At 57.0% G+C, this 26,637-nt stretch overlaps 10 protein-coding genes and 1 non-coding gene across 11 annotated transcripts; 3 read left to right on the top strand and 8 right to left on the bottom strand.

Annotated features, from left to right (window-relative positions):
- Window position 1: 1 nt before the first annotated feature.
- On the bottom strand, window positions 2-1,588 carry PHSY_002641 (RNA polymerase II subunit A domain phosphatase; the record flags this gene model as incomplete). Its single annotated transcript, XM_012333263.1, has 1 exon — window positions 2-1,588. The coding sequence occupies one exon, from the start codon at window positions 1,586-1,588 to the stop codon at window positions 2-4; it is 1,587 nt and encodes a 528-aa protein (XP_012188653.1).
- A 169-nt stretch (window positions 1,589-1,757) lies between these two features.
- On the bottom strand, window positions 1,758-3,309 carry PHSY_002640 (hypothetical protein; the record flags this gene model as incomplete). The annotated part of the gene is made up of 2 exons (XM_012333262.1): window positions 1,758-1,970; window positions 2,971-3,309. 2 exons carry the CDS (start codon window positions 3,307-3,309, stop codon window positions 1,758-1,760), a joined length of 552 nt encoding a protein of 183 aa, XP_012188652.1.
- A 525-nt stretch (window positions 3,310-3,834) lies between these two features.
- Window positions 3,835-6,251, bottom strand: PHSY_002639 (transcription factor; the record flags this gene model as incomplete). Its single annotated transcript, XM_012333261.1, has 2 exons — window positions 3,835-5,916; window positions 6,180-6,251. 2 exons carry the CDS (start codon window positions 6,249-6,251, stop codon window positions 3,835-3,837), a joined length of 2,154 nt encoding a protein of 717 aa, XP_012188651.1.
- Window positions 6,252-7,090: 839 nt separating this feature from the next.
- PHSY_002638 (nucleolar essential protein) lies at window positions 7,091-8,188 on the top strand (the record flags this gene model as incomplete). Its single annotated transcript, XM_012333260.1, has 1 exon — window positions 7,091-8,188. The coding sequence occupies one exon, from the start codon at window positions 7,091-7,093 to the stop codon at window positions 8,186-8,188; it is 1,098 nt and encodes a 365-aa protein (XP_012188650.1).
- Window positions 8,189-8,409: 221 nt separating this feature from the next.
- Window positions 8,410-9,906, bottom strand: PHSY_002637 (hypothetical protein; the record flags this gene model as incomplete). The annotated part of the gene is made up of 1 exon (XM_012333259.1): window positions 8,410-9,906. The coding sequence occupies one exon, from the start codon at window positions 9,904-9,906 to the stop codon at window positions 8,410-8,412; it is 1,497 nt and encodes a 498-aa protein (XP_012188649.1).
- A 985-nt stretch (window positions 9,907-10,891) lies between these two features.
- Window positions 10,892-12,317, bottom strand: PHSY_002636 (potential nuclear localization sequence binding protein; the record flags this gene model as incomplete). The annotated part of the gene is made up of 2 exons (XM_012333258.1): window positions 10,892-11,160; window positions 11,327-12,317. 2 exons carry the CDS (start codon window positions 12,315-12,317, stop codon window positions 10,892-10,894), a joined length of 1,260 nt encoding a protein of 419 aa, XP_012188648.1.
- Window positions 12,318-12,731: 414 nt separating this feature from the next.
- PHSY_007603 lies at window positions 12,732-12,821 on the bottom strand. The gene has a single exon. It is a non-coding gene; the product is annotated as a tRNA-Ala (tRNA).
- A 726-nt stretch (window positions 12,822-13,547) lies between these two features.
- PHSY_002635 (hypothetical protein) lies at window positions 13,548-17,369 on the top strand (the record flags this gene model as incomplete). The annotated part of the gene is made up of 1 exon (XM_012333257.1): window positions 13,548-17,369. One exon carries the CDS (start codon window positions 13,548-13,550, stop codon window positions 17,367-17,369), a length of 3,822 nt encoding a protein of 1,273 aa, XP_012188647.1.
- A 159-nt stretch (window positions 17,370-17,528) lies between these two features.
- On the bottom strand, window positions 17,529-18,422 carry PHSY_002634 (hypothetical protein; the record flags this gene model as incomplete). The annotated part of the gene is made up of 1 exon (XM_012333256.1): window positions 17,529-18,422. The coding sequence occupies one exon, from the start codon at window positions 18,420-18,422 to the stop codon at window positions 17,529-17,531; it is 894 nt and encodes a 297-aa protein (XP_012188646.1).
- A 962-nt stretch (window positions 18,423-19,384) lies between these two features.
- On the bottom strand, window positions 19,385-20,881 carry PHSY_002633 (chitinase; the record flags this gene model as incomplete). The annotated part of the gene is made up of 1 exon (XM_012333255.1): window positions 19,385-20,881. One exon carries the CDS (start codon window positions 20,879-20,881, stop codon window positions 19,385-19,387), a length of 1,497 nt encoding a protein of 498 aa, XP_012188645.1.
- Window positions 20,882-21,921: 1,040 nt separating this feature from the next.
- On the top strand, window positions 21,922-26,002 carry PHSY_002632 (hypothetical protein; the record flags this gene model as incomplete). Its single annotated transcript, XM_012333254.1, has 4 exons — window positions 21,922-22,023; window positions 22,491-22,602; window positions 22,679-22,727; window positions 23,770-26,002. 4 exons carry the CDS (start codon window positions 21,922-21,924, stop codon window positions 26,000-26,002), a joined length of 2,496 nt encoding a protein of 831 aa, XP_012188644.1.
- Between the last annotated feature and the right edge of the window lie 635 nt (window positions 26,003-26,637).

The raw sequence follows: 26,637 nt of genomic DNA, 5'->3' as shown, positions 1-26,637 counted from the left end.
GCTACAGATCCCTGAAGAACGACCGCAGCTGGGTATTTCCCGCCTCGTCCAGATTGCTTTCGCTAGGCAAGCTGATCCTGCCGCTACTGCTGCTCGTGCTCGACACGGCCGAACGTTGTGTCGCCGAGGGCATGGGTGAGCTTTCCTGCAACGGACGCAAGTGCGGTCGATAAAGTCGCTCGGGGCTATCTGGCCAGGCCAGTGGCTGGGTCTCTTCGTTCTCCACCTCCCCTTCACTCTCAATTCGACGGGTGATCGTTGTATCACCGTCGTCGTCGTCGTCGTCGTCGGAAAGCACGTCTTGCAGATCCTCCCCCAACCCCTCCCTCCTCTGCTCCACTCCCTCCACTCCAACCTGAGACGACGTCGAGAGGTACGCGTTGAGATTCAGCTGCATCCCGCTATTCCTTCGTCTCTCCTCGCGTTTCAGCGCTGCCACCACTCTGTCGAACCGATTGCCCTCCCCACCAAAGCTGGACGTGAGGGTGATCGGACTGAACTTCGGCAGAGCTCGTTGCTGCAGAGGTGTTCGACTTTGCGATGCAAGCGATGGTCGCGGCGAAAGATGCTGGTTGCCGATACGTTGTCGTTTGCAAGTGGGCGACGTTTGGTCGTGAGGCTGCTGGCGACGCAGCTGAAGACGAGAAGGTGAGGCGGATGGTGACGAAGCGCGGGAGGACGAGGATGATGATGAGGGAATGACTGTCTGTAGCAACAGATCTTCGTCGTCCGAGGGCGGTACCTCTGCAAGGGATTCTTTCTGTGGCAGTACGTCAGGATGCTCTTGCTGGTCTTCTTCGTCGGCGTCCCACGGTAGGGGTTGCGTCTCATCGAGTGGGTCGATTGCTACCTCGGTTTCTGCGCTCGATTCTGGCTGGTCCTCGTCCGCTGGCCAAGCCAAGGGCAAGGTCTCGCTTTCCTCCTCCTGCTCCTCCGCCGCCATTGGGTGTGTTTCAGGCGAGAGATTCCGACGAGAAGCAGACGGCACAAAAGCGAACCTGACCTCCGACAACGCGCGACGCTGTGCATTCGCATCACCCTCACCGCCCATCCTGATCGGCTGTAGACTCACCGCTCTCCCGCCCACGACGGCATCCCCACCCATCTGCGTCTCCAACGCATAGATCCTCCGGTTCGACCTTGGACTCCTCAACACCGCTTCAGTGCGTCCGATCTTAGGTGGAGACCCAGCCAACGCAGCAGCCTGTTTCATCCTCCCCTTTCCACCCTGTGATGTCGCTTTGCGTCCATTTGTCGTGCCCTTCCTGGGCGGTGCAGTCGGCGATCGAACCTGCATTCTAGCATGCGCTTTTGCCACCTCATCTGCCATATGCGATTTCTGCTTTTCCAGAGCTTGCTCCTTGGACTTGCCAGCCAGGCGTTGGAAGAGGGCTGCTGTGGAGGCGTGCGCTTTCTCCCAAGGAAGCGGAGTAAAGTTGGAGAGCGATTCTTGCATCAGTGTCGGCTCGAAAGGTGGCGAGGAAGTGGGCGCTGGAGGTTGTCGACGTGGTGGTGTAGTTCGATTTTCGTGTGGTGTGAATGAAGATTTCGTCGGACGCTGCTGGTGTACCGGCGATGGTGGGGGCATGACACGACGAAGGGCAGACGGTCTCTGTACACGCGGTGATTCTGGATCTGAACCGGTTTGAGGAGGAGACGGTAGACGTGTCGGCGTGTTTGACCTGGTCAGAGTCAGAGAGCGAGTCACGCTGCCAAACCGACCTCGGAGGAGCTGAGCAGCACGCGCTTCCAGCTCGTCATCCTCCAACCCCGCCGCTGCTGCCGGCCCTGCCTCGTTTTCCACCTTTGCGCTTCTCGACCGAGCGCGTGTCAAAGATGGAGAATCCTCGTATAGCCCAGACCGGATTGGCGCCACCTTGTCGGCTGCGGGAGGCGCAGTGTTCGGCGCAAAGAAGCTGGACAGCTTTCGTTGTCGGTCGACTTTCCCGCTCGTCGCTGGCGTACTGCGTCTAGCAACACCAGGCACGAAAGATGGCTTGGACAATGGTTGCAGCGGCGTGCTTCTCGAGCTGGAGGCAATGTTTGTGCGATCGCCAAGTACAGGTCGTGATGCTGAGCTGGATCTGATCCATCCTGTAGGCTTGATGGAGCTGGTAGAGCTGTTGGAAGAAGATGAGGAAGGGGTTGTGATGGCGGCGGCGTGGCCGGCGGCCACCGTGTGCCTGGATACCATGCTATCGAGCGAAACGGACCATGACCGTGGTTGGGGTTCTTGCCTGCAAGTCGCACGGGGTCGGCTTTGGTGCGTGCGTGCGAGAGATGATGATGATGACGAGGGAAGTAGGGGATGGTGTTGGTCCAACTGAGCTTGTGCAAGTGCTGAATTTGGGCGTGTCGCGCGTTTCAACCGTTCGTGACTTTTCTCAGTGTGGAGGAGCGCGAAATCTAATCAATGTTAGAGCATCAGAGCGACATCCGTCGAGATGGGTTTTTGGTGTGCTCCTCGATTCAATGATAGCGGCCATCTTTCTCATCAAGCTTGTTGGCAGGACCTTTGCCGTGACTGTACGGGGCCACCGGCGTAAGTAAATCGACCTTCTATAGTCTATTAGTAACACACGCTCTCTCACAGCAAGAGCCGCAAACTCACGTCACAAGCAGAAACAATCTGATCGGCAGGACGCATCCACCGCAACAGAGACACTTTGAAGCCGCACGTGTCTATAGTACATGTCTTACAGGCATCGAAGGCTCTGCTTCTGGGGGCAACAGATGATCACTCAATGCGCTGAATCCCAGCAGTACTTGAGGGCGCCAGGAATGCGCTCACCCGACTCTGCTTGCGTGATGGGTTTACCTGTTATCATCAGCAAAAGGAAACAGAAAGTTTCGTGTCAGTTGTTTGCCCTTCACAACATCGTCGACATAGTTTCAAAGATCGATGTACTTACCTCTCCAAACAAACCTCCCCCAAGCCTTTCCGTGATTCCCACCATCCTTCAACCTCACCTTGGTGATCTCCCAATAGCAAAGATGACCCTCCTCTTTGGCCGACTTCCCCGCACTCGTCTGGTGCAACTTTGTCAAGTGTGCCTTGAGATCCAAGTCGTGCTTCACATCCAGTCCCTTTGCCGCCCATCGACGTTGTCTCACTCTTGTACCGACACCGTCGTTGGGTAGAGCAGAGAGCAGCTGATACAGGTTCTTGTGAGGTTTGGCGCTGCGGGCGAGCGATGGTGGTAGGTGCGCTTTCGAGAGGTGCGAGGTGAGGATGTCGGCGGAGGACGAAGGTGTGGAGGCGGATGAGCGTGCTGCCTCGGAGAAGAGCGCCAGTGTTCTACGGAACATCTTTACAGAGTGTGGTATCCGTGTCTCGCAGGAACTTTACGAGACGAGGATGGTGATGGGTGTAGAGAAACCGACGAGGGACGATTGAGAAGTGTCAAGAGCCAATGCTATGAGCCTGGTGGCCGAGGCAGCGTCGAGTCCAGATCAGTTGACAGCCGACGTCAGCGGGATAAAGGCGAAGAAACTTGTAGAGACGATCAAGTCGGTGGTGGAGATCAACGTCAAGAAGAATTGCCGATCCACCAAAAAATCCTCGACAAGCTCACTTCGCAAGTTCTCTGCTAACATTTCTGTCCATTTTTTTGGCATCGTCACGTGACCCCTCCCAACCATGACCCCGGTTGTCCTCATCCTCCTGTTTGTAGCTTTGCACTTCGGCATACCAAAGTTACGCAACTCATAGGATTGTTTGTACCAGCAACGCCGTCGCTCAGCATGATATCATGGAATCAAAATCACATTGGGACGACAAGCAAACAAACGAGAACAACGACTGCCAACGACCGCTACCATTTCACCAACACCCTACGCAGCACCCGCATTAGCAGCAAGTGCAGCAGCACCAGCACCCTTCAACATCATCGCCACATCCCTCGCCCTATCATCTCCCTCTCCTCCTACACCACCCGCACCACCCGCATGGCCCTCCTGCAAGAGCTCACACAGCACACCCACCACTGCATCCACCTCGTCCGGCGCAATGCCACCACAACCCGCCGCGATCAGCCTCCGGTACGCAGCCATAGTCCGTCCCGTACCTTGCTCCCTTGCGCGCGTCACGAATGTGTCCACCAACTCCGTCTTCCTACCCTGCACTTCGCCCAGCTGCTTCTTGAGATCCGCAATCGCCGTCTTGACGTCTGTGCCCGCAGGCAGACCCTCGACGAGCTTCTTTCCACCATCCACCGCAGCAGCATCGGCAGCAGGAGCGTTACCCGCGTTGCTAGCAGACAGAGCACCGGGCTCGAGACCAGCCTGCAAGCGCGCACGCTTGATCGCCTCCTTGCCCTCGGCCCAACGACGTTCGAGGTCGTCGCGTGCACGTTTGTTGATGCCGTGCTTGAGCGCGAGCTGCAACGAATCGACACGTTTGCGCTCCTCCTCGACGCCCTTGGCTTCGTGGTGAAGACCCTCGGCGACCTTGGCGCTGTCCTCGATCTCGGTCTGGATCTGCTTGAGCAAGCCATGCGCCTGCGTGAGCTTCTTCTCGGCCGTGTTGATCTCGCTGTCGTAGCTGTCGGCCAGGCTGTGCAGGAGATTGCTCATCAGCGTGACGGCACGGCCCGCTGTGCGTTGTCCCGCCTCGGAAGTGTGAAGCGATGAAGTGGGAAGCACGGGCAGACCGTCGGCGCCGAGCTCGATGCCAGCCGGGCCGGTGCGCGAGGGCGAGGATCGGAAGCGTTCATCCTCGATGATGTAGTCCTCGGCGTTCTTTCCCTCCTTGTTGCGGATCTTAGGGTCGGCGCCATGCTCCAGCAGCAGCCTGACCAGCCTCTTGGATCGAGCGCGCGCGGCCATGGTGAGCGGAGTCTCGCCTTCATCGTCCTGGAAGTTGAGAATGTCGGCCAACTGATCTCCGTAGTCGGCGAGGCGGTTGATCATGGTCTCCATGTAGTAGCGCGCAGCGTGGGGCTTGCCTCTGCTGAGCGCGAGGTCGACGACGTGGTGGAAGACGGTGCGGTCATTCCTGTCAATGTTGAGGATGGACCTGTGGAGGAGTTCGAAGAGCTCGGGAAACTTGCGGAGGTCGTAGTTGTTGGAGAACATGGTGGCGCGCATGAGTGCGGTCTGCTGGTTGGTGTTGACGCGGAAGATGTCTGCGCCGGCGGAGAGCAGGAGTTTGACGACGCGGATGCGACCCATGGCGCAAGCCCAGTGAAGCGCGGTGTGTTCGTCGTCGTCGATGCTCATATCCGGGTTGAAGTCGGGAGGCGGGTTGATGAGGAGCGAGGGGACGGTGGTGTTTTCGGTGACAAAGTAGTCGAGGATGATGTCGGCGTATCTGGCCTGGTTGTTGGCTTCGCGACCATTGTAGCCTGCCGCGGCGGCGGCCTGGTTGGCGTAGAGAGGGTTGGCGCGGTCGGCGGGCAAAGGGCTCGGGGTGCGGGACGAGCTGCTGATGTCGCTAGGAGAAGGGCTCATGCTGCCTTCGGAAGCGTTGTTCTGGGTGGCGCCGATGACCTCGGACTCGGTCTCGATGCTGGTGGCGCGGCGCGAACGGCCAAGGGCGCCTGCATCGGCGGGGAGGACCTTTTTAGTGCGGTTGGAGGTGGAGATGGTGTGCTTGGGTGCGGGCGGTGGCGAGTCGGTTGAGGAGGGAACGTAGGAGGTGATAGGCTGGAGCAATGCAAGGATGTTGTAGCGTTCTGCGAGCTCGATGGCAACGTCGAGCGGGATCCAGGTGCCCTGGTATTTTCCGTAGCCGCCCTGAACCTTTTCGTGGACGCCCTTTTGAATTTCTCGCTCGAGCACACGCGTACGCTGGGGCTTGTCGAGACCGACGACCTTGAGGATCTGGGTGGCATTGAGCCAGCTGTCGGAACGTCTTCTCATGACGGCAACATTGTTGATGATGCACTCGTAGACGGGCACACCCGAGTAGGTGGCCTGTAGGTGCGGGAAAGGAAAGAAGGAGCGAGGTGTCAGCTGGACAACAGCGAGGCAGATGAGATGTAGCGCAGATCATTGTCGAAGCTTACCTTGAAGATGGTTTTGTCAGCACTCATGATGCAGTATGTGACCTCGGGCGCGGACTAGACGTGCTAGGAAGGCACTGATCGAGACGACAGTGACCAATGTGGTGGCTGCGGCGGGCTGGTATTGATCGAGCCCGTACGGCGAAGGAATGATGCTGCGTCTATGTTGATGACGATGCTGAGGATGAAGGTGAAGGCAGCGTCGACGAAGAGTAGGATGAGATAAAGCAAGTTGGAAGATGCCATTGACGAGTGTTGCATTCCGTCCGCTGAGACTGACCTGATTGCCCACGGCATATCGCCTGTGTCTCTCTCTTCCTTTCCAGTTGGGCGTTTTCGGACAACGACTGACGGGTGCTCGTGGTGTTAAATGGGCTTTTCTGGCTTCGAGTTTTTCGTGACGCGACTTGGCTCCAGCATAGCGGCCGAGTGTTGGTCTCTACTGCGAAGAAATACGCGTCTTAGGGTAGAAAGACACGAGCTAACAGTGGCACACCTCCAAAATCATTTCAACCGGCCGGAATGAGACAACACTGTTTCCCCTCCGACACTTGCTCGGCTGACACTCGCCTCAGCAAGACGCAAGACTTTTTTTCATGGCAGCACCGTCAACTTTTTTTTTTCTGGAGGCTGCAGCCAACATACACGAAGACTGAAAATTTAGCGCTTTCAAGGGTCGAGTCGTTCTGACGAGAGGAGTTCTGATTCTGATAATCTGCCATACTGCACGCAGTCACATACAACTCTATGTTCCAGACCGAAGAGCTTCCGACGACCGATTCAGCCGTGATCTCATCTCACTTCGCTCAGGCTTGCAGCTCTTCCTCGTACATCCATCCATCTCAAGGGAACTCTTATTGCTGTCGCCGCGCAGCTTCGGACCAAACCCAACTGTAGGGAAAGCGGAACCCACTCGCTCTATCTTCGCTGCGCATCACAAACGGATTCTCCCACGGTCGGTCTGCGTCTGCATTGACCCTCTCTTACTCTCAGTCTCTCTCTCGGACTCAGCTGGCGTCGCTCTGCGCTTTCTTACAAACATGTCTTCGGCTTCGTCGGCAGCTTCCGATTCGGAAGACGACCGAATGACAACGCGTTCGGCACCCGCCACCACCTACCGACCCATCGCGCCGCTTCCGCACTCGCCTCGTGCCACTTCACCTTCGTCTCGCTCCACAGCAGGGGACCTGCCCTCTGCGATTGACTCAATCCAAGCACGTCTACAGCCCAGCGACACGGCATCCGTCGCATCGTCGAATTCCAACTCCAACTCGTCCTCTTCCACATCCAAACCTGCTATGAGGCACGCGCTTCCGCCGAAACCTGTCACCGCCATGCCTTCGTCCTCGGTCAACGGTTCCTCCGCACCTTCTTCCTCCTCCTCCTCCGCCGCCGCCGCTGCGCAAGCAAACACTGCCAAACGCTCCCGCGTAGACTCCTCTCTCGTCCCGCAGATCCCCAAAGTACCCAAAACCGCCATCGAAAAGGAAAACACCCCACGACTCATCGTCGTGCTCGAACAGGCGTGTCTCGAAACCTACAAGGTATCCACCGGCTCCTCCTCCTCCTCCTCCCGCGGTCCCTCTGGAAACCGATCCAAAGACGGTGGAGACAAGTACGCCCTTCTGAACTGCGATGACCATCAACGCGTGCTCGCCAAGATGGGCCGCGACATCGCCGAAGCTCGCCCTGATATCACCCACCAGTGCCTCCTCACCCTCCTCGACTCGCCGCTCAACAAAGCCGGTCTCCTCCAGGTCTACATCCACACCGCCCGCGGAGTGCTGATCGAAGTCAACCCGCACGTGCGCATCCCTCGAACCTTCAAACGCTTCTCCGGCCTCATGGTCCAACTCCTGCACAAGCTCAGCATCCGCAGCATGGGCGGCAGCGAAAAACTCTTGCGGGTCATCAAGAATCCCGTAACGGACCATTTCCCAGCCAACACGCACAAGATCACGCTTTCGTTCGACAGCCCGGTTCAGAGGTTGGGTTCGTATCTGCCGACGGTTCCGCAGGGAAGCAGTATTGCCGTGTTCGTCGGTGCCATGGCTCATGGAAAGGACAATTTCGCGGATGGAGTGGTGGACGAGAAGATCAGTATTAGCGAGTACAGCTTGAGCGCGAGTGTGGCGTGCGGCAAGTTTTGTTGTGCGTTGGAGGATTTTTGGGGGGTGGTGTAGATGTAGCCCTTTTGGTGTAAGAAAAGGAATGCGATTCAGCGCAAAAGAGACAACACAGAGTGTGATGGGATGTGGTTGTGTGTGGGTCTGAGAGCTTCAACATTGTGCACGCGGGGCCTGATGTTTCAAGTCATGTTTGCATTTCCATTTTGCTCTGCAACCCGACCCGCATCGCTGTTTCTACCGTCTTCACTTTCGCCCAACTTCTGCAACCCGCTGTCTTACATCCTTGTCTTTTGAAAGTTGTCCATATGCGTTGGCAGTACAGCCTCGCCCTTGGCCCACGCCTCTACCAACACCCTTGCGATCGCCGTTGTCGGGGGCAACCTGATCTGCACCTTTTCTTTCTGCTTTTCACTCACCTCCTTTTCCTCGCCATCCCTATCGATCTTTTCCAGTTCAGCTTTGGTGAAGTGTCCTCTGCTCTTGCTCTCGATCACCTCGAGGATCTGTTTTCTCGTGTAGAAGCGCGCGTCTTCGAGTTCGTTATCGAGATCCAACCTGATATCGCTTTCGTTGTCGGTTTTGGCGATTCCGTAGAATCCGGCCATGAGGTTGGTTGGGTAAGGCCAGGGTTGGGAGGAGTGGTAGATGACTTGATCGACGTGAATGCCCGATTCTTCGAGCACTTCTCGTCGAACAGCTTCTTCGAACGACTCGCCGGGTTCGCAGAATCCAGCTAGGCAGGAGTAGAATCCGGATGGCCATTTCTTCTGCCTTCCGAGAAGGACTTTTTCACCGTCCGGGGAGATGATCGCCATGATGATCACAGGATCCGTGCGTGGGTAGTGGAAGTTCGAGAGGACTTTGGTGGACGGACATACACCCTTGCCATCATCAGAGAAGGAAGCGGTGTTGGGTGGGAGGAAAGCTTTCGAAAAGGGGGTTCCGGATGTAGCGTGACCGAGAGAAGAGCTGCAACCTCGCTTGTAACCTGCCCAGAGGGAATACTGCTGTCGTGAGCAGCCGGGACAGTACTGGTGACGTTCGTTCCAGTCGAGGAGACTCTTGGCTTGCGCTACGATGGCTGCGTCCGAGGCTGGCCAGGTGGAAGCGCGGGAGGAAGCGCGCAGGTTGATAAAGTCGTACCTGTCCTTCTGGGCTTCGATGTCTTCCAGCAGAGCCTGCATGGGCGATGCATCGTTCGAGTCCAGAAAGGGAGGTCGGTACGTGAGCGAGAGGGCAAAGTACGGTACACCTGCTGGCGGCGCTTTCTCGTTGGCAGCGTCCGAGTCTTTCGAGGCGTCTTTGGCCATCTGACCGGGCAGCGAGGACTCGCTCAATTTGGACTCGTCGATTCCCAGAAACACCAACGCCAGTCGGTTGGGTCCGACTCCATCGGTGGCACGTGTAAAGTCCTTGTCCTCCGTACCGCCGTTCTCGAGCGCGTAAGCTTGCGGACCAAAGACGAGGAGCTCGTCGCTCTCGGTTTGGACTCCACCGGACGCTTTGACGTTCTCGAGGATGTACGGTTTGACCTTGTCCCACGACAAGGTGGCCAAGGTACCCTCGGTATCGGTCGAGGACTTGTCGGCGTGGCAGAGAGGGTTGTTGTTCTTCATGACGACGAACCGCGTTTCGGGCGAGGCGATAGTGGAGTTGAGGAACTCGGTCGAGGTGCGCAGCCACGAGAGACGATTGAGCTTGCTTCCGGCGTAAAAGTTGACGGTCGAGAACGAGGGGAAACTCCCTGCCTTGGTTGGCGGCGTGTTCGACATGCTGATAGCCGAGACCGGTCGGGGTCGAATGCTATGACGAAGTGGAAGGAGAGAGGAAAGGGAGCGTGATGCGGAGAGTTGAGGAAGGAGCTTGCGATGGCCTTGACGATGGATGGATCGTGCGGCGTGAGTGGCAAGCGTGGATGGGAGCAAGGACATGCAGAAGCGATCTGCAGTTCCAGCGGATCGAGTCTAGAGAGGAAGGGAGGGGAGGACAAGTATTCTCTTGATCGAGGATGTCGTGTGAGCGGAAGGAAGCAAGAAAAGAAGGTCTGATTGCGGGAGATTCCCGTCGACGACGACCGTGCGAAGATGGCGTCGCTTCCAACGCCGACGCCGACAGTATAGTGCAAGACCTGCCTGCGTCGGGAGAGAAAGAGTTGGTGAGCCAACCGGCAATACAAGCCAGCTCTTGTGCTTTGTAACCGGATATATTACATCGTCACCACTGCGCTCAAGCCGCATCACGTCACACTCTGCAAGCGACAGAATCCACACCTATTTTCGCATCCAATTCGAGTGTTACATCGACTACACGATTTCTCATCTCAATCGGCAAAAAAAAGTTCGTTTCTCGTGACCAGAAGCACGACCCTCGCTCGACGGGAAGAGGTAAAGGAACGACAGACGTTGCTTGATGTTCACCGAGCAGCTCGAAAATGCTAGATCAAGCCCATCGCGCTTGCTAACGATGAGTGCAGTCATCACTTCCGCAGAGCACTAGCAGGTAGGATGTTGGAAATTTACAATAGGATTGGCCCTCGAAAGGGGAGAGACGTACTACAGATGCTAGAACAGAGACAATACACTGAAACAAGAACAGAAGACGATCGACAGTGTGCGCCGCGGGGATAGGCGCTTTTGAGTGGTCCTCTAAAAAATAGGACGCAGTGGGAATGCAGGTGTTGTGAATGAATGGCGAGTGCTCGACTGGACGAAGCAATTGACGAATTGGAGCGGAAACGATTAACTTAGTCGTCAAAGGTCATCTTCTTGCCCGAAAAGTCGGCAGCGCCGCCGGTTCGTGCGCTGCCACCTCGAGCACCCCATCCGCCACCGCGGGGCATGCCACGGAACGAACCGTCCGAGCCACCACGTCCACCGCCTCGTCCACCGCCGCGACCACCACTGAATCCACCGCCACGTCCGCCACCGCGTCCGCCGCCGAATCCACCGCCACGTCCGCCACCGCGTCCGCCGCCGAATCCACCACCGCGTCCACCACCACGTCCACCGGCACCGCCATCACGGTCCCTTGGTGTGGAGAAGTCGAGACGAAGCGGGCGGCCGGCGAGTTCCTGACCAGTCATGGCGTCAATAGCAGCCTGTGCGCTCTCCTGAGCCGCGAACTCGACGTAACCGAAACCCTTGGGGCGACCAGAGTCAGGGTCCTTGGGCAGACGAACACCCGAGACCTCACCGTGCTCGGAGAAGGCGTTCCAGACATCGTCCTCGCTAATGTCGAACGACAGGTTGCCGATGAACAGCGTCGAAGAGGGGGCGGATCGCTGGTCGTTGAACTTCTTGGCGCGGTTCTCGGTGACATCGCCCTTGGGAGTGGAGAGGTCGAGGCGGATGGCACGGCCGTCAACCTCCTTGCCCTGACCCTCTTCGAAGGCCTTCTTGGCAGCGGCGGCGGTGGCAAAGTCGACGTAACCGAAGCCACGGCTCTTGCCCGTGGTGCGGTCGAGCTGCACACGTGCGCTGGTGACTTCGCCGAAAACCTCCATCTCGGACTTGAGCCAGTCGTTGTCGACGTTCCACGAAAGCTGGCCGACCCAGACCTGGTTGGTCTCGCCCTCGGCGAGCTCGGCAGGTGCAGCGGCGGCGGCCTCTTCAGTCTTGGCCTTCTTGGCGGCAGGCGCCTCCTCCTCAGCCTTGCGCTTCTTGGAGTCGACGGCAGCGGCAGCGGGCTCGGCCTCCTCATCGTCGTCCGAAGAGTCGGAAGAGTCCGAGTCCGAAGAGTCAGAGTCAGACGAGTCGGAAGAATCCGACGAGGAGCTGGCCTCGGCAGCCTCGGCAGCGGCAGCGGCAGGCTTGCCGTTGGTCTTGGGAGCAGCGGCCTCCTCCTTCTTCTCTTCCTCTTCGTCGTCGCTCGAGTCGGACGAGTCGGACGAGTCGGATTCAGAGTCAGAGTCGGACCCGGAGCTGGAGCTGGAGCTGGACTCGTCCTCGTCGTCGTCGCTGTCGCTCGATTCGGAGTCTGCCTCGGGAGTGGGCTCCTTCTTGACGGCAGCGGCGGCCTTCTTATCCTTCTTGTTGTTGTACTTTGCCTTCTTTTCGCTCTTGTCGACACCGTTGGCAGCAGCCTTGTCGGCGGCGGTAGCGGCGGGGCTCTTGTACTTCTTTCCGTTCTGCTTCTTGGCGTCAGCGGCAGCGCCGGCCTTGGCGAGCTTGTCCTTCTTGCCCATATTGATAGACGTTTGTGTGTGTGGTTGTGAAGAGGGGAAATGGGGATGGGGGTGAGTGGAGGTTTGTGAGAGGAAGGGAAGGAAGCCGCTGTCAATCTTAGCGACGGCTGTACTGGGCCTTTGCCGCTTCGACGAGGAAGAGGGGAAAAAACGAAAATCTGGACGCTCAACGCAAATTTTGGAGCCGACCCTCGAGAAAATTTCCTTCCAAAGAGAGCTCGACGAGGTGCATGAGTGGAGTTCAGCACTGGACCCTTCTCACCGCTGTGGCGTACAGGGGACCAAAAGGAGAAAAATGAAAATAATTTAGGACTCGTCGCGGCCCCTCTGCAAAAATTTCCCATCGAGAAATTCTTGTGGCTCGGCACCTTAGAATCCCTTGCACAGTCAAGGTGGTCAGCAACAAAAAGAGAGTGGAGACTGCATGAGTCGAACACGCGACCTTTCGCAAGTTAGACACCTCAAGATGCTAAGCGAACGCTCTACCAACTGAGCTAAACCCCCAGAGATGTCGAAATTGTCAAACGTTGCGTACATTAACACATAACTGTTCAATTTTGTGAGCTGGGCTACGGAAATCGGCCAATTCTGGTTCGCGTCCAAAGAGAGACAGGCAAGATGGACAAAGGACAGGGTCGGGTGGATGTGGTTGGAATTGTGGTTGGCTAACAAGAAGAAAGCGTGTGTTGGCCCACTGAGACTTGGAAGCCGCAACTTTTTTTCGGCGCTCGACACGGCGGTCTTGTAGAATGTCAACGCCATCACTCGCTCTTGCACCATACTCCTTTGCTCGGCATTGTCATCGTCATCCTGTCACACCTCGCCACTTTGCCGCAACACATCGCACGTAAGCTTTCTGATCGGCCTCCAGGACCGTCAACGTAGCATCCGGCTATACGAGCTGTTCGTATCAGCGCTTCCCTTCGCATTCGACTCACTCTATCACTGTACGAAAGCACCTCATTCACTCGCCCTCGGATTGCCGGCTCTCCGCAACACCTCGTTCTGGACCTGCGTTCCTGCCTCTCGACTACCATCGGCACACTGGCCAGTCACCGCCAGTCACTTGATGCTACAGTGGACCCTGTTGCTCTCAGGATCACCATTGCTCTGCATACCACCCATGCTTCCCTCAAGATAGCCAAACAGCTCCTTCTCTAGCCCATATCATCCTTGTGACCGGGACAGAGAGCGCGACGGCTGCTCTCGTCCTCGGCGGATGATACGCCCATGCGGCACAAGGGCTTCCTTTCTAGCGCAGCCGATGCGTGCTCTTCCCGCGCTGGTCCGTCGCATCTAGCTCGTCACAATGCGACTGGGCCCTCGCGGCGAGCCTTGCCTCCGCCCACACCATCGAGCTCGCCATTACCATCACCGCCTCCACCACCAATATCTTTGCTGTCGTCGACATCTCCCCTACCACAGTCATCATCATCATCATCATCAGCAGCAGCAGCAGCATCCTCCTCCTCCTCCTCCTCCTCAACTTCCTCAGCCAGCGCTCCATTCACATCGAGCAGTCTTCATTCGCGCTATGCATTCGAGCGTCGCGCTCGTCTAGCAAAACCTCTCTCGCCACGCCTTGTTACGAATCACCTATCCTTCCTCTATCCGCCATCATGCTTCGCGCCGACCTCGGCTACGATTGCTAGGCCAAAATCGTCTCTAGCTCCGACCAGCGCCGTAGCTTCTCCCGCAGCTGCCGCACAGCAACTTGCTCTGTCGTCGCAGGATGAGCATCAGCATCAGCATCACCACGACCATCAGATTTCCGCTCAGCTCGAGCCAGAATTCACCTTCTTGCGCCATCGTTACGATCCACCGCATCATCTCATTGATCATTCGCCTTCCCGCGCCCTCCTTCAGCAAGATGCGAACAGCCACCTGGACGACCGGGAAGCGGTGCTACAACAACCACTACCCCAAAGCCTCTCGACTCTCCCACAGTCTTCGAGTCGTTACCAAGCATCGGCTTCCCAACTTGTCTCGCTAAGTCGCCAGAGCGAGCGGCTTCGTTCATCGCTGCAGGACGGCCGAGCCACTCATTCGGATGCCATTGTGAAACAGTGTCGTCGTCTTGTATTGCAGGCGTGCCGTATCACCTCGCGTTTGCACGCAAAGACAGCTCGCGCGATTATGTACGAGACCGCTTCCGACTGCGCTTTTCATCTCGCAGCTACCGCCCAGCCCGTCGCAGCCGCCATCATTCTCCGTCACCTCTTGGTCAAGCTCGGATGGGATCCCCGATCCAATGACCAGCTTCAGTCGCTTCCGACACTCGAGAATGACACGCTCCCAGCTCTCCAGACAGGCTCATCGACATTGGTGACTGATCCATCGGTGACACCGACCAACAGACTAATGCTGGCGACGCAACAGGTTCTCTCCCAGTTGACGCTTGCGCCTTCGCCATTCAGTCCTCGACCCATTCGCAAATTCGACTCGCAGCAGCACCTCGACACTGCCGCCTCGCTCGTGTCCGCCATGCACTTGAGTCAGATGCCCAGGAACACAGCTTCGCAGACGGCTCTCATACGTGCCATGATCGCCTCAAGCCAGACGCGACTAGCTGTGCAGATGTACGCCTCCGAGGTTCGGGCCTGGTGGGCCGCCCACAAACAAGCAAGGCGTCCAAGGCCGCTTCTGCGACGCAAAGCTGCCTTCGTCGTCGATTTGGGCAAGCCCAGCTCACAGGCTCTTCGCGAGATCACACGCGCCATGCAGCAACTCGAAGCATTCGTCACACGCATCCAACCCGATCTCTTGTCTCAGCTCTCGTCCCGCGAGCAAGAGGCACTTCGCGACAAGCGCGCCGAATACTCCGATTCGCTCGTGGAGCTCGTGCGTCTGGTGCGCGGCGGACGACTGCCTTTGCCGCCCACGCCAAGCGCACCAGAGATTGCTTGGGTCATTTCTGCATCTTGCCGGTTCGAGGCCACGCTGATGCTGGACCGTATCCCGGTCAAGAGCGCCGAGTCGATGCCATCATCCGTGGACGCTGCGGAGAATCGTCGACTTCAAGGCGCGGCTCAGATGATCCGCTACTTCCTCTGCGAATACATGCGGTCCCTGCCCGATGGACAGACACGCTCTGCAGCAAATGTGCTCATCCGCGGCGATCCCGTGGTGCGTCCAGCTGTCGGAATCGCCGTTTACAATCGGCTCATCCACTACGCCTTGTCGACACTCAGGTCGCCGTCCATGTGCAAGGAAGTCTTTCAGCACATGACTCAGCTTCGCCAACCACCGCTCGAACCCGACGCCGTCACTTTCAACACAATCCTGCGTCAGGCCACCACCCAACGCTATGCATCACTGGCAAAAGCTGTGCTGACCACAAATCATCCAGAGCAGCACTCTCACATTCGTCCCTCCAATCAGCAGCAGAGCGTCGTCATCGAACAAAGTTCGTCAATGGCAGAAGTGTCGACCTCGACTTTGGAAGCAGCAGCATGCCGACCCGACGACGTTTCGGCATCAGACCTTGAGCTGCGTCCTATCAAGCCGATGATCCAGCAAATCGACACCGCCATCGCGCATGCCGACTCTTATCGCCTTGTTGCGCTCCTTCAGTACGTGGCTGCTTCTGGTCTGTTCCTGCGTCGTTATCGTCATGAACCCGGTCACGCGGGCGTCAAGGAGCTGGTCATGCGCATCTACCCCGCTCTCAACAAGCATCGCTCCGCCAGTGCTCGCTTCGTCGACTCTGCGGATTCCGCGCAACAACACAGCAGCCTCGCCCTCCGGCCAAAGGCAAATCAGGTTTCCAGACACGCCATCCTGAATCCACACGTCCTCACCGCGACGCTCAATCTTGCTGCTAAAGCCGGCAAGACAGGTCTTGCGCTGCGCATCTGGCGTCTCATCAAGCGCACCAGCCTCCAGAGCACCTTACAGTCGCCCAACATTGATGTCGCGCCCGCACCGTGGCAGATACCTGTAGAGGCTGCCACCATTCTCATGACGGTTTTGGCGGCAGAAGCTGCCAGGGCACCCCACTTGCGACATCCTGCGCGATTGCCGCGCCAGCGTCCGTTCGTTCGAGCATCCCGCAATTTGCCTCAGCGGATGACGAGGCTCACCGTGCGCCGACAGTATGCCAGAGGGTGGAACATTGTCGCATCTTTGCGTGGTCGCTCTTGTGTCGGGCAGCTAGGGTCGAGCGGACGCATGCGCGTCGGCGCTGGCGAATTCGGGGAGGGTCTGCGATGGAGAGCCGCGCAACTCTTGGCGAAGCGCGAGTACGCGTTCCTGGTGCATCACTGGCAGCTCTCGCAGAGGCTCTCGTCTTCGCACCGCCAACGTATGGAGGAGCTGGTGCAGATGGGTCGGATCGGATTGCCGGCAGAAGCTTCCCCAGAACGATACAACACGACAGGAGACGCTGAAGACAGGTCGGGACAAGGTGTACAGCCAGACTCGCGGTTCTTTGATGCGGTTCTGGATGTGTTTGGTCGCAGACCGGGGATGATGCAGCGCAGCAGAAAGCACCACTCTCGTGCAGCGATGCTCTCACAGCTCCGTCGTGGGTACAAGGAGGCGACGGAGAAAGTCGGTTCGCCTTCCAACAGCGGCAGAATGCAGCAGCAAGGATCACACGATGTCGGCAACGCAATCAAGGAGAGGCGGGCGCTTCTCGCTGGAGCCGTCTTGCCTATCGAAGACCCGAGCACACTCTCAAGCACGCAATTGCTTAACGCAATCGCCGCACGCATAAGGTGCAACTCGCGCGGTCGCTGGACGTCGCTCTCTCCCGATCCGTTCCTCCTCCGCATCTTGATCGACATGCAGATCTTGGGGATCGAGATTCCCGTGGCGTATCGATGGATTCTGGCCCACGCTTCGATAGTGTCAGCAGCGGATGCTGGGTCAGACGACATCGGCTCGGGTTTGCTGAAGAATGAGGTCGCGGGTGGAAGCAGGAAGGAGCTAGGTGCGTTTTCGCCGTTCAGAGGACCGAGGGTGAAGACGGTTGGACTTGTCGCCAGGCGTAGGAATTCGAAGGTGGTGGGGGAGAAGGCGGAGAAGGTGGAGGAGAAGCGGACGAAGTAACGAAGGGTGGGCAGCAGACGTACGCAACTTGAAAAGAGAATAGCATTGCAATCACGTGTAAGAACAGAAGCTTGGACGAGGTGTCATGAGATTGGCTCGGTCGCACGGGACCACTCTGAAGCTGGCAGGTGAGTCTGCCAGCCTCTACCCCATCTCCCGTCAATACCCCTTTTCCTCATCGATCCTTCCCAACCAATCCACTTCCTGCTCCTTCTTCCCCTGATCAATCCACTCGACGACATTCTTCAAATTGCCCCAAATCCTCCCCTCCAACAGCCCTCCTATCAACTTCTCAGGTACACCCGAATGCGGGGTCACCAACAAGCGTCCCTCGTGCACCAAGGTTTGCATCACACCTTGTAGCTCTTGCGGAGGAGGGGTGAGGAGGTCGAGGGCTGCAGAGTGAAGTTTCGCCTGAGATAGGGAGGTCAGGAGGCTGGGTGTGTGGATGAGTTGGGGTCTAGCTACGTTGATGAGTCTTGCGAAAGGGTGAATGTGAGCCAAAGTTTCAGCGTTGAGCAACAGGTTTGTAGCTGGGGTAAGGGGACAAGCGAGGAAGATCAACTGGGCGGTTTCCAGAGAAGATCGGAGAAGACTTTCGCCGGTTGAAGAATCGAGACACGTAATCTGGCATCGAAACGGTTGCAGCTGAGACACAAGGGATGAACCAATAGATCCGGATCCGATGATCAGCACTCGTGCGTCGAACAGCGTTTCCACTTCACCAGCGGTCGACGGTGGTGTACAGTGTAAACCGCGAAGAAGGGAGAGCGAGAGAGCCAGCGCGTGTTCAGCGACAACTTGACCAAAACATTTTTTTCCACAGCAAAAGACGATCTTCCGTTCGGTGGAGATCGAGCGAATGAGGGGGGTGAATTGGTCCACCCCGGTCATGGGGAGCTGGACGAATCGGATCGAGGGGAAAGAGGTGAGGATGGTGAGGAGTGACGAGGCTGGGTCCGGGTGGGTAGGCGTCGGTAGGAAGAGCAGCGCGGTTGTGAGAGGAGTTGGTGTGGAAGAGATCGTGAGATGCGGAGCCAGGGTTGGTGGCATACTGGAGAGGAGGTTGGGAATCGAGAGACACGTTGCCTCTGGGGGAGAGGGTGAGATCGCTACGTGGATCATTGTCAGTTTGAGTATGGATGAGGGACCGGATTGAGGGGTGGTGTGACAAAGTGAGACGTGTACGGATTGTGGCGCTGGGTATATATGTTGCTGGAGTGCTTTCTCGGGACGACGAGCTGGCCTGGCATCTTCGACCGAGTTCCTACCTGACCAGGTCGAGCGGGCGACCACCTCGTGCCGACATCCAAGCCTATCAACATGCATCACCGACCAACAAACACGCAAAGCACCTCCGTTCCTTTGCCGACTCCACTCCCACTAAACAGACAACGCTCCCACGGCTTGGCAATCCACGATCGTGGGTGCTCGCAATATCCGATACCGACACTCGAGTGCTTTTGTTTCGCTTGTGCGATGGACATGACAAACTCCCACCTCTTTTCCGTTTGACGGGCAGTTGGAGTGTCCAAAAGCCGACAGATGCGCCGAGGGTGAGCGATGTGGGCAGCTGATGCAAGTTGATTTGCCGCGACGCCACGGATGGTCGCATGAAGTTTGGAACCACCAAACGCATCAGCCACCTGCTTGGCAGTGCTTGAACATATGCTGTCGATGCCAGAAGCGCATGTGACTGCAAGGTGAAGAACGACCAGCAGTTTAAAGGCTTTCATTCGATGTCAAACGCAGTTCAGTCAGCTGAACTGCTTTCTTCACACAACGTGCCACGAATGAAGCGTCCCTTCCTCATACACATCTACAACGGCGTTGCCACCCTTTGCATCTTTCTCACAGTCACACACAATGAGTCACCACTCCTACACTCACATATGAACAGTCGAAAATCGTCCATTTTCCTTTCCAAGACAACCCGATCAAAAGTCACACAACAAAAGGGAGTCCACCAAGACAGAAGCACAGTGCTACTCGCGGAGAAGAGACGCAGTCCCCTCTCACGACTGGATAGTGCCGGTAGAGCTCATACCGGCAATAGCACTGTTCGTCAACACCCACTCCTTTGTATCGCCGTCCAAGCTCCACATGCTGATGCCTCCGATTCCGGCTGCGCTGGCGAATGCGCCCTTGTCAAAGATGGAACTGGTATCGTCGTACGTCACGACCGTCTTTCCGTCGCTCAGGTACGGGGTGTCGGAACAGTCGTCCCAGTACTTTGTGAAACCTCCTGCGCCGTCGAACAGGCCGTCGCTGCCGAGGAAGAGGGCACCTTGCTTGACCAAGGAGGAGAAGTTGATCTGGCCGGAAGTGGAAGAGCCGTCACCGGAGGTGAGGGTGACACTTCGGGCTTGCAAGGTACGCTTGGTGGATTTGTTGATGTAGCCGTAAGCGGGGATACCGAGGAGGATCTTGTCTCGGGGCATACCAGCTGCGGACCAAGCCTTGACGCCCGCAGCTGCATTTGCATCGGGTTGCGTTGAGTTGCCGCACAGATTCGCCAGAGGTGCATTCGGTCCCGGATTACTGCTCGACCCCCACACATCGTAGTTCATGATCATGATGTAGTCCATCACCCCCGCTGCCCTCGCAACACTCGAAACCGGCTGACCGTTACTCGCCACCCAGGGAGTAAACGCTACCGCCGCCGTAATCAGTGCTCCCTGAGGCAAAGCAGCACGAAGTTCCACCAAGAATGACTGGAAGTTCGCAGTGTCCGAAGGATCCAGCTGGTTTCCCTGACCTTGTTGACCTGGGTACTCCCAATCAAGATCGATGCCGTCGAGTCCGTAGGTGTTGTACGTCTTGACGATGTTCGAGATGAACGTGGATCGAGAGGCGTTTGTTCGAACGGCGGGGGAGAAGTAGGTGGAACCACCCCACCCGCCGAGCGAGAGGACGGCTTTGGAGTTCCCTGCGTGGACAGCCTTGACAAACGACCGAAGCGTGTTTCCTGACGGATCGGTGGGAAGAGACAGGTCAAAGTTGGCGGTGGGCAGGGCAAAGGCGTAGTTGACAATGTCGAACTTGGTGAAGTCGATCGAGGAGGCGGGGAGAGTAGAGGCGGTCCAGTCGGCCCAGTAACCCGCCATCGTCTTGCCGGTTGATGTTCGGTTGCCGTTGGCACTGTTGGTTGGGGAAGCTGATGCCGAGGAGGTGGATGTGGACGCAGATGCGGATGCAGATGCAGAGGAAGAGGAGGATGAGGCTGGTGCGGAGGCAGAGGTGGGTGCCTTGCATGCGCGTTTCGATTTTCTTGAGGCGCCAGAGGTGGAGATACGACGACGACGTTGACGCGGGAGCAAACGGGCAGAAGGGACTGCCCTCCGCTTCTGCCCGCTCGCTCGGTCGTCACCGCCAAAGAGTACCTGCCACAAAGATCGGCGCTGGATCGAAAGCCTTGTTGAGGATGTTGACGAGGAAGACCTCGAGGGTCGGTCGGCTGCATAGCTCACGCTGGGTGAATATGAGGAACCTGCAACGACCTGATCGTTCATCGCTCGACCGAGGTGAAGCGGAACATTCGCGGATCCATACTCCTCGACCGCTGCTACCGACGAGGTAAAGAGGCTGGCAAGCGCCAGTACGCCAAGTGGAAGGAGCTTCATTCTATATGAAGTCCAATAGTAGTGGCGGTGGTCGAATGTGTTTCCTGATCGAGTTGTCGAGAAAGAAAAAGGGAGATCCGACTGTCGTGTAAAGGGTTGACCTGCACCCGAAGAAAGAATAAAAGGAATGTGATGGATAAAAGAACGAGAGAACCCTCTGATCGATCGACGATAGCAGAAGGGTGGAAATACGAACGCGAGGAATGCCTGTTCCTTCGATTCGCTTTCCCAGACTAGCTGTTCTCGTGCAGAGGTGAAAGAGGTGGAACCGATCAACGGTTGTAGAAGAAGTGGAAAGGCGAGGGGGAGGGTGAAAGAAAATGGCCAACGCAGTCGACGTGATCGTGAATGAGATGGTTGAAGAAGAGAGAGAAGGAAGTGAGACAGAACTACGAGCTGATGAAATCAAACAAACTCGGCATTGAGGTTACGCCGTGAGCCACGCAGCGGAAACGAGAAGTGCGTCAAGTCGCCGCTCCGGGGGAGGACGGAAAAACACAGCCTCGAACATGTGCGCCTCACTGTAGTGTTGTTTGAGCTATACACGTCTGCCGCAAGGTTGTGCGTCGGCGCCGCAAATTACAGCCCTGACAGCTTATCAGCAATGTCTCTGTCACAGATGAAACTGAGGACACGACGTGGAGCCTTAGCTTTAGGGCCAAGCTATTCTTGGCAAGTGGCACGAATATCTAACCCAGCCTGCTCGGTCAAGAGTGTACGCAACGACTTTGACTTGAAGCCAACGTGAGCAGCGGCGTGCTTAGAAGTTGAAGCTCGAGTGTATGGGAGGGGAAAAGGAAAGTCTGACCTCGTGTGCGCGGCCATGGTGCCTGCAGTACCATAAACGCTAAGCCCGACTGTGGGAAGCGACATATCACATGAATGCGAAAAAAGTCGAAAAATTGAAACGCCGGCAACTTTGGAAGTGGATGATGGGCTGCAGCGGACGGCAAGGACATTGGCAGCGCTCGCTGCGCATCTATCCCCTCAACGTATACGCCATCGGTGGAGTGCGGACAAAGGACACGAAGGTTAGTGGACAAAGGGCGTGGAGAACAAAGGGGAGTTCGGTCGAGTCGGCAAGGCTGTGGGGGCGATGATGAACGTCAGCGCGCTTTTTGACAGGCCGCAGCAAAACTTGGTCGCATCCCTTTTCAAAAGACATCATTGAGACGAGCTCTAACATCAGTAAATGGACATTTTCTCAGCCGTGTCGCCTCGTGATCTTACAGAATCGATTTTTGGACTAATCTCTGCATGTTTCACGCGACAGAGACAATTCTCCGCCCCGCATTTCTTTGGCACTCGTGGAATTTCATCGCCGGTGCATGTGGCAATTGCTGTATGTCGCCACCGGAGCAATTGCCTTTGTTGCTGACTTTGACCTTGCTCATGATACATTACACACAATCCGTGCTGTGGATGGATGTGTGTCGAGAGTGGCAGGAGCGTGCAATTGTCAGAGCGCAAACCAATCAAACACGGTTGCTGAACTCAGGCTTGGGCCGAGCACGTCCGAAAGAAATATCGCTGTGTGCAGTTTGACGTGAAAAGCGAGTTCGGAGAGGCGGACAGGATTCGAGCAACTGTTATCGTGTCCTTGGTGTACAGTACGTGCGATCGCCTTGTGTATTTGAGATGATAAGGTCGAAAACCGAAACTGTAACTGATATACCCGACCTGCAGATACCACAAACGATTTCCCTTTGTCGGTCGCGGACACAGTCGCAGGCAGGTACAGTGTCAGTTCCTGCCTGTCATGTTTGGCGGTGACAGGATCGAAACGTTGTCGAGTGCCATTTCGGTGGACGCGAACCGTTGTCACTCTGCAAAGCATTTGTTGGTCAGGACGCCGCCCTCGAACGGCAACGACATGGTGGATTGCGGGGAAGCAACAGCTTAAAGTGAGACGGGGGCCAAACGCAAGGGGGCAGGGAGATCCATCGACGATCATCGTCATGATCGTCATCGCCGTTGCTGGAAAGTGAGCTCGATTAGGTTGTGCTGTGCTGCCATGTAAAGTTGATTGTTGATTCCATTTTGGTCCATCGCATCGGTGAGCTGACGTCGATTTCGCTCTGAAAAGGTTACCGCCCCGAAAGCAGCAGAATGCGGATGGACACCCACACACGCATCATTATCCCAAAAAATTCATTTCTCGAAAAAAGACACGCACAGCAGCGTAGCGTAAAAGAGCAGAGGTCAAGGCAGGCTGGCTGGCTGGTTGACAGTAATCTGCAAGGCGCATATTGTCGTACCACGCAAGCACACAAGAGCGTGAAATGGTAGCAGTCAGTGGCTGGCGGGCGTGCGACGGGCGGGCAGCTCACTCTAAGAATCATTTCTCCGCGTCTGGAAGAGACACTGGTGAGCAAGCAAGCAAACAAGCAGGCAGTCTAGACCATCACAGCTGCACAACCGCATACACGCACATCAACTCATACAAACAGTGCACCCCTGCCCGGCTTTTCAAATGCATTCCATTGCGATTGGCCACATCCACACCCGTCCTTGTTTCTTCCTTCATTGGCTACCATCACCACTATCCTAGCTCTCCAATCGTCACCCCACACCATCATCAATCGCAGCTTCACTCGAAAAGGTCACACTCCCACACAGCTGCTGTGGAACCGCATCCGGCCGCCTAGACCCCAAACACTAGCCGACCGACAGAGGTTCAAGTCGCACACATAGAAACTTGCTACACACACTGAGCAACGCGGCGGCCCAAGCACCTTCTCTCTTATCATGTCGACCTCCATCCCTTTCCCTGGCAGTCAGCCACCACAGCCCGGTGATCTGACAGGCGACCTGAAGATCGATTTGCCGCGCAGCTCCTCCTCTTCCTCAACAGTCAAGGACGACGTCCCTCCTTCTACATCCAGCGGCACACAGCAGAGCGCATCGCTGCATCGCCGTCAAGGTTCTTTTCAGGCTAACGATAAACCGTCCACCGCTCCGGCTGGCTGGCACCACCATCCTCGTCAACCTGGCCCACACTCCGAGTCCTACTTTCCCGGTCTCAACGCCAGCGCGCCAAAGACGCCCAGCAGCCTCTCCATGCGTGCTCACGGTCGAACGCAGAGCAACTCTGGCCTCACCCTCTCCTCTCATCCTATGAACCTCAACATTGGTGCCGCGCCTCCAAACGTCGATGGCGCTACGCTCCAGTCCGCCTTCGGCGCGCATCACCACGCAGGTCCCAGCAACCTCAGCCTCTCTAGCCATCCCGCCATGCACGGCCTCGGAATGGGTGGCAGCAGCGGCTTTGGCGCCGGCCCACCTAGTCCCAGCACGCTCACAGACGTCATCCTCGGCCTGCACAGCACCTTCTACTCGTGCAAACGCAAACCTGAGGAGGTAAAGGAGATGGTCTCGCGCTACTACGAGAGGGGCGCTGTCTTTGAATCGCCTCTGCTCTCAGCACACGGCAGGAATCAGATCGCCAACCAATTCATCATGGCCTTTGCACTGCCCGGTATGGATGTGCAGTCCGAGCTGCGCGACGTCATCTGCTCCGACTTTGAGTTTGACGGAACACGCGCCGGTATCATCGACCACACCATCACTGTCACTTTGTTCCCTTCGCTCTTTGGCTCCTCGCCCGCCAAACCTACGCCGGACCCGGGTGCCAGCGATGCCAATCGCACACCTAGAGCTTCGTACCCCATGTCCGCATCCGCATCCGCCTATCCCATGACGCCGCATCCTTTTATCGACTATGGCGCCAGCAGCGCCTACTCGCGTGTAGCAAGCCATCCACACAGTCCCACCACACCCTTCAGCATGTCGAGCATGTGGGGTGGTTCACGCCCGCACACACCTGGCCACGCTGCTTCCTCTGGCGTCCGTCCACTCTCCGGCACCAGCGCCCAACCGGCCAACACGCCTCCCAGCGTCAACGGCGAAGACTTTGACTCCACGCCTGCCGCCACCAACATCCTCAACAACCTCACCAACGGCAGCAATCAGCACCACTACATCGACGCCGAGACTCTGCAACAGCAGCTTGCTACGCGGCCTGCTATCCCCGCCGATGCCTTGACACCGCACTGGACGAGCGAAGGTCTGGGTCGACAGACGTTCCGCACCTTGATCTGGTCGCTCTTCCATCCGAGGGCGGTGCTTCGATCGCTGTGCAGCATCCAGTTGCGCGTCATGAGTCGACTCGAGTTCAACGACGCCGGTCTCATTGTGCGACACGAAGACACGTGGGGACTGAGGGAGACCATCGAAGGTGTGATTCCGTTTGCTTCGCTCATCTATTCGATCGAGCGCAGGTTGGTCGGTTTCCTCGTTTCGTGGGCCATTGCCAAGGGCTTCAAGATCTCGGCTGCACTGCTGCGCAAAGCCATCCCAGGAGGGACGTCATCCACCGAGCTCGAAGCGCACGGCAGCGGAGGATCGTTCCAAATCAGCCAGAATGAGGCGGAAGCCATGTTCACGCATCCGCACATGCACCTCCATTCATTCGGGCGAACACCGGGGCGCGAGTTTCAGACTATCTCTCGATCTCGGGCACCTTCGCCCACTCGCTTTCGATTTGGTGGCGGGGGTAGCAGCGCAGGCCACCACTCGGGCGGCACGGTGACAGGGACTCGATCGCGCGCTAGATCGCTCGTAGGCTCGCACGCACCTTCGCGCGCCATCTCGACCGACAACCTCATGCACCACTTTGCCGCCGCCAACGCCGCTGCTCAATCCGCTTCCGGCGCAGGCGGAGAATCGCGTCGATCCGCCGATCTTCCACCGGACTCGAGTGCCAAGTTTCGCGAACGAACCGCCAAGAGGATCGATGGCGGACGAAGCTCGAGCACCAACTCGGCGCCTCCAACCCTGCCACCTTCCTCGGTAAATGGTCACGATGCAGCAGACGCTCCCGCGTCGAACTTGATCAGCATGTGGGACCACTTTACGAGTCAGTCGCGCCCACACTCGAACGCTGCTTCGGTGGTGTCGAATGATGACTCGAGGGGTACGTTGCGGGCTCCTGATCAGGATCAGCAGTGATTTGCTCCCTGGTAGCCCGGCGTTAGGTGTATTGGATAGTGTGATGTTTGCGCACTCGTTGGACCGACGCCTGTACAATGAGCATCCCTGAGAGGGTGCATGTAAGACAACCTTTCTTCTATCTTACCAATCAAGTAGTATACTACTATCTGCGGTAGGGTCGCTGAGCATGTCGACTGTGTGCATTTGCTGCTACAATATGGTCATCTGTCGACTCAAGGAAGCAACGAAATCGTGTGGAAAATGATGGTCTCGAAAAGCGGCTACCGCGTTGATATAGCGGCTTTGGCTTGTTGGTTGGCTGGCGACGCTTCGGATCTTCTACCGACCATCCAAATTTGAGCTTGCGACCGGGCCGACAATGCGGCAATGTATTGGACGCAATGTCGATGCCCTTTCTCAAGGAGGCATTCTCATATGCTTTGGGTGAGGTCGTGCTGTGCTGTGCAGTTGAGCCTTCGTGATCGAGCCTGTCAGATCGCGCTGTTCTGCTGTGTGGTTTCTTCGATCTCGGATTTTAGAACATGAATTTGCCTAGCAGCACAGCGGCAACGCAACGCAACGCACGGTCAGCTTCTATTTTGCACTTTTCCGCAAGCACGAGGGCAGTCTGCGTGGCTGGCTGCTGTAGCTGG

This window comes from Pseudozyma hubeiensis (assembly GCF_000403515.1).
Source record: "Pseudozyma hubeiensis SY62 DNA, scaffold: PHS27, whole genome shotgun sequence".
Lineage (NCBI taxonomy): Eukaryota > Fungi > Basidiomycota > Ustilaginomycetes > Ustilaginales > Ustilaginaceae > Pseudozyma > Pseudozyma hubeiensis.
This window is presented reverse-complemented; position numbering and strand designations above follow the sequence as displayed.